Genomic DNA, 6328 nt, shown 5'->3' with positions numbered 1-6328 from the left:
ATACAAATTAATATATGAAATGAATAAGAGAATACATTATATTTATATTTATAAAAGATATAGAATTTTTTTTTTCTTCATATGAAGTTTATTGTCTAAATATAAAAATACAAAAAGCAGCAGCAGATAATGTATGTATAAAAAGACGTACAAAACAAAGGATGCTTCATCTGGATGCAACAGTGAATTGGTATAAAACTATCACCTAAATTATATTTCAAAATCAAAACTACTGATCTGCTGGGATCAATGAACTGGTGCAGACATGTTCTCTGTGTTGTGGCACTAACAGTCTTATGGGTTATTCTGTGGTACTAATTAGTTGAGTTAAAAGATAATTTTCTTCTTCCTTCCAGAGATGATGGTTTTGGGTGGTCGTCGTTTTGTTTTCTCCCAGTGGACGGCCGTTGCCGCAGCTCGTTCTCTTCCTTCTTTAAAGGTGTTTTGGTCCTTCAGATAAAAACAAGATATTAGTCAGTTTCCAAATCATTCAGAACAACAGTGATGTGGATAAACATGCAGACTGTGAATACACAATGTATCGCAAATTGGTAGCCTGGTTCACCTCCAACATCTCCCATTTGATCAGTGATTCCTCCAATTCAGTTTGATTATCAAGCTAGTTGGTGGGTAGGAAAATGAAGCCCCCAAATAAACAGAGTGAACACGGATTAAAGAGGACCTATTGTGCTCATTTTCAGGTGCATACTTGTATTTTGGGTTTCTACTAGAACATGTTTACATATTTTAAAGTTCAAAAAACGCTTTATTTTTCAGCCGCACCTCAAGCACAAAAGCATAATAGGTCCTCTTTAAATCATTTTTGCAAAGAAGCATAAATATGTACAAGTGAAAAATGAATAAATTGACTCACTCATCAATGTCTTTGATTGCTTTTTGTGGTGTCTTGTTCTCCTCAGAGTCCCTGTGTGACCGACTGAAGGATTTAAGAAAAGTCAAAGATTAATTTGTGGGTTTTGTCTGAAAAGATCTCAATCAATCATGAGCATAATAACTGTGAGACAGCGGTATTATAACAAGACAGGTGTTCAGTGCTTCTTGAAGTGAAAAACATAAGTGCCATTACTCTGTTATTCACATGTCTCACAGTAATAAGTTTATAATTACCGGTTCCGATGTTTCCGCATAAGCAGGGTGATGACGACTGCAGCAACACAAACACAAACACAGGCCACAACCACGGACAACACGATGATCAGAGTGAAATCTGTAAGAAAAGAGGGAAATTAGTGACACTCATTCATAAAGCAACTACAGATCAAATGGTATTATTGATCTGAGACCACCTAAAGGTAAAATTATAGAAATCCTCACTGTTATTAGATCCAGATTCCTCATCAAAACCTGGAAAATAAAAACAACAGACATGAGCTTTAGAGTATTTATGAATCAGGATGTTTGGAAGTGTGTCTCACCATCATCAGACGACTGTTTGACCTCAGGAATCATCATAAACACCTCTATCTGAGGACCAGAGAGCACTCTCACTGCACATCCAACCTGTGTGCTTTTGCTATGGAGACCAGACAGCCCAGCTGTAGTGGTGACAGTGACTGTGCCGTTGGTGTTGGTGACGCTGGTAGAGTTGTAGTGAGGGACAGTCAGTGTTACTGTGGGAGCAGGTCGAGCTGTGGCTGAGCAGGACACAACTGTTGATTCTCTGACGTGAAGAAAGGGTCCATGCAGCTCTGCAAAGATAACATATTGAAATGATAAAACATTGCAGAGAAGACAGAGAGTTATGGAAATGTCTCTAATAACACAGCAGGTTCTCACCATAGAGCTGCAGGCAGGTTGTAGCAATGAGAGCACCTTCAGAGAAGGTGTTAAACATACAGCGATAGCATCCTTCATCCTCCTCCCTCACCCTCCTGATAACTATGGAGCTGTTCTGCAGTCCAGCATCTTTAAACTGCAGCTTACTCTGAAAACCAGCATGCACTCTTTCACCAAATCGTTCACTGTAAGTAGCCATGTTCTTCTCTCCCTCTGGTAAAATCTTCTGCCATGTGACTTGCAGAACATCTCTAGGTTGCATCAGGTGACAGGTTAAGGAGGCCTCATCTCCTACAGCTGCCTCCACAGTGTGCTGGGTTTCTATCAGAGCTGTTAGACCTGCAGGAGATGACAGCACACATTGTGTTAGGATGTATTTTTCCCTTTGCAAAATATGATATAAATAAGAATTAAACAATGCAAAATCATTAGCCACCAAAACGATGTGCAACAGACAATAAACATGCAGGAATCACACAGCTGTGCTTTCAGATTATCAGAATAATAAATGACATGTCTAGACCTTTATAACATTGCTGTATCATCTCTTTCTCACCTTTCTGAAAGACTCCCAACACACAAAGGAAATGTAAGACTGCACGGTCCGCCATTATTGTTCCACGCTGTACTGAATCTACCACCAAACTTTAGTGGAAGTGAAAGTTTATGTAGATCTAGGCCGCGGACCAGTCAGGGAGAAGGAATGATCTTTTCTCCTTTCTTTTTTTCTCCAACAAGCACACTAGATGGTGCTATCACCTCACAGGACATTTCCTTGTTTTAACTCTCCAAAGTTCTATGTCTTGGTTTTTTTAAATTTGTGTCTGTGTTCCATGATGTATATTTACAGATAATTAAATAGCCCTAGAACTATCCATATGTATACATATATATAAATATATACACATATAGATATACATATATATGTGTGTGTATATATATATATATACACATACTGTAGATATTCATATATACACATATAGTATATGTATACATATATGCACATATATATATACACACATACTGTATGTGTATATATGTGTATACTGTATATATGTATGTATAAGTGTGTGTATATACTGTATGTAAACATACATACAGTATATGCTGTATATACATATATAAACACATATACAAACACACGTATATGTTATTATTATATATACTTATATACATACATATAAACACACATATATATATATATATAACAAAAACATGTAGTGAACATAAGTGAAATACCTTATAACATTAAAACATCATTGCTTTAATAACCAAACAAATACAAATTAATATATGAAATGAATAAGAGAATAAATTATATTTATATTTATAAAATATATTTATTTTTTTATCTTCATATGAAGTTCATATTCTAAATATAAAAATACAAAAAGCAGCAGCAGATAATGTATGTATAAAAAGACGTACAAAACAAAGGATGCTTCATCTGGATGCAACAGTGAATTAAAACTATCACCTAAATTATATTTCAAAATGAAAACTACTGATCTGCTGGAATCAATGATCTGGTGCAGACATGTTCTCTGTGTTGTGGCATTAACAGTCTTGTGGGTTATTCTGTGGTACTAATTAGTTAACTGAGTTAAAAGATAATTTTCTTGCTTTCCCAGGTGATGCTTTTGGGTGGTTGTGGTTTTTATCTTTCTCAGTAGACGTCTGTAGTCGCAGCTCGTTCTCTTCCTTCATTAAAGGTGTTTTGAACCTTCAGATAAAAACAAGATATTAGTCAGTTTCCAAATCATTCAGAACAACAGTGATGTGGATAAACATGCAGACTGTGAATACACAATGTATCGCAAGTTGGTAGCCTGGTTCACCTCCAACATCTCCCATTTGATCAGTGATTCCTCCAATTCAGTCTGATTATCAAACTAGTTACATGCTAGGTAGGTTCAGCCTCCATTTGGTAAAGAGGACCTATTGTGCTCATTTTCAGGTGCATACTTATATTTTAGGTTTCTACTAGAATGTGTTTACATACTTTAAAGTTAAAAAAATGCTTTATTTTTGTCATACCGGATGTGCTGCAGCACCTCTTTTCACCCTCTGTCTGAAACGCTCTGTTTGAGCGTTTCAGGAGCAGTGTTTCTCTCTTTGGCGTGGACTTTGGGCTTTATAACTTTGCAGACATTTTACATGCACAAAAAACTTTATAACACTCTAAAGGAGAGATGAAAAGCACAAAAGCATAATAGGTCCCCTTTAAATCATTTTTGCAAAGAAGCATAAATATGTACGTGTAAGTGAAAAATGAATAAATTGACTCACTCATGAGTGTCTTTGATTGCTTTTTGTGGTGTGTTCTTCTTCTCATAGTCCCTGTGTGAACGACTGAAGAATTTAAGAAAAGTCAAAGATTAATTTGTGGGTTTTGTCTGAAAAGATCTCAATCAATCATGAGCATAATAACAGCAGTATTATAACAAGACAGGTGTTCAGTGCTTCTTAAAGTGAAAAACATAAGTGCCAGTACTCTGTTATTCACATGTCTCACAGTAATAAGTTTATAATTACCAGTTCCAATGGTCCCGTATAAGCAGGGCGGTGACGATTGCAGCAACGCCACAAACACAAGCAAACACAAACACAAACACAAACACAAACACCGGCCACAACCACGGACACGATGATCAGAGTGAAATCTGTAAGAAAAGAGGGAAATTAGTGACACTCATTCATAAAGCAACTACAGATCAAATGGTGTTATTGATCTGAGACCACCTAAAGGTAAAATTACAGAAATCCTCACTGTTAATAGATCCAGATTCCAACAGACCTGAACTATAGTGTATTTATGAATCAGGATGTTTGGAAGTGTTTCTCACCATCATCAGACGACTGTTTGACCTCAGGAATCATCATAGACACCTCTATCTGAGGACCAGAGAGCACTCTCACTGCACATCCAACCCGTGTGCTGTTGCCATGGAGACCAGACAGCCCAGCTGTAGTGGTGACAGTGACTGTGCCGTTGGTGTTGGTGACGCTGGTAGAGTTGTAGTGAGGGACAGTCAGTGTTACTGTGGGAGCAGGTCGAGCTGTGGCTGAGCAGGACACAACTGTTGATTCACTGAAATGAAGAAAGGGCCCATGCAGCTCTGCAAAGATAAAATATTGAAATGATAAAACATTACAGAGAAGACAGAGAGTTATGGAAATGTCTCTTATAACACAGCAGGTTCTCACCATAGAGCTGCAGGCAGGTTGTAGCATTGAGAGCACCTTCAGAGAAGGTGTTAAACAAACAGCGATAGCACCCTTCATCCTCCTCCATCACCCTCCTGATAACTATTGAGGTGTTTTGCAGTCCAGTATATCTAAACTCCATTTTATCTGTAAAGTCAGGATTCACTGTTTGACCGTAGATTCTGTGGTAATAAGCAAGGTTCTTCTCCCCATCAGGTAAAATCTTCTGCCATGTGACTTGCAGAACATCTCTGGATTGCATCAGGTGACAGTATAAGCAGGCTTCGTCTCCTACAGCTGCCACCACAGTGTGCTGGGTTTCTATCAGAGCTGTTAGACCTGCAGGAGACACAACTCATATAAATTATTATAAGATACACCATAGAAATCAATTCAAGACATGTTTAAAATGTGATCAGAAATCTGTCTGTATTATAACTACGCACACCCATTAGACACTGAATGTATGTACAGTATGTAGTAGTCTATTGTTATGATGACCCCAGTTAGGTCCACTCATTGCCACACCCCGTTCTTTAAATATTCAGTTTTCTCTTTAATCTGACTTAATTTACTTTGTTTAAATATAGCAAATATATTTTGTTAAACTTTCAAAATGATAAAATATGAATTAACCAATGCAAAAGTATTAACAAAGCGTAATGAAGCAGTTGCCATAAAAAATAAACATACTGTAGTCACACAGCTACGCTTGGAGTTACTTACAGAACTTACATAATAAAGACATGTAGTGAACATAAATGATAACATTAAAACATCATTGCTTTATTAACCAAACAAATATAAATTAATATGTGTAACGAATCAGAGAATAAATGATTAAAACACATCAACTATACTACTATGATGTAAATAATGAATTAACCAATGCAAAATCATTAGCCACCCAAACGATGCGTAATTACGCAGCAACAACAGACTAAACATGCAGGAATCACACAGCTGAGCTTTCAGATTATCAGAATAATAAATGACATAATGGCTAGACCTTTATAACATTGCTGTATCATCTCTTTCTCACCTTTCTGAAAGACTCCCAACACACAAAGGAAATGTAAGACTGCACGGTGCGCCATCCTGATACTGTTTTGAATCTACCGGCAAAACTTGAATAAAGTCTTCCTCCCTGTAATGATACATCCAGGCAGCAGACCAATCAGGGAGAAGGAAGGACACCTCAATCAATCAATCATTAACAGACTGCTGTTCAGCTACTCAGTACACTGAACTACTGATTCAACAGTTGTGTCTAATATCATGGTAGAGGTGTGGCTAAATTATTAGTCTATATTTATCCATTAGG

At 37.0% G+C, this 6328-nt stretch overlaps 2 protein-coding genes across 2 annotated transcripts; both read right to left on the bottom strand.

The window, feature by feature from the left end:
- Window positions 1-314: 314 nt before the first annotated feature.
- On the bottom strand, window positions 315-2408 carry LOC141763318 (uncharacterized). Its single transcript, XM_074627888.1, has 6 exons — window positions 2354-2408; window positions 1798-2136; window positions 1437-1709; window positions 1129-1228; window positions 875-937; window positions 315-450 (listed from the first exon to the last, which is right to left on the bottom strand). The coding sequence occupies exons 1-6, from the start codon at window positions 2406-2408 to the stop codon at window positions 315-317; spliced, it is 966 nt and encodes a 321-aa protein (XP_074483989.1).
- A 2209-nt stretch (window positions 2409-4617) lies between these two features.
- LOC141763317 (OX-2 membrane glycoprotein-like) lies at window positions 4618-6101 on the bottom strand. The gene is made up of 3 exons (XM_074627887.1): window positions 6047-6101; window positions 5005-5343; window positions 4618-4916 (listed from the first exon to the last, which is right to left on the bottom strand). The coding sequence occupies exons 1-3, from the start codon at window positions 6099-6101 to the stop codon at window positions 4618-4620; spliced, it is 693 nt and encodes a 230-aa protein (XP_074483988.1).
- Window positions 6102-6328: the final 227 nt, after the last annotated feature.

This window comes from Sebastes fasciatus, chromosome 24 (genome assembly GCF_043250625.1).
Source record: "Sebastes fasciatus isolate fSebFas1 chromosome 24, fSebFas1.pri, whole genome shotgun sequence".
NCBI classification, from domain to species: domain Eukaryota; kingdom Metazoa; phylum Chordata; class Actinopteri; order Perciformes; family Sebastidae; genus Sebastes; species Sebastes fasciatus.
The sequence above is the reverse complement of the archived record's forward strand: the minus strand, read 5'-3'. Positions and strand labels throughout refer to the sequence as shown.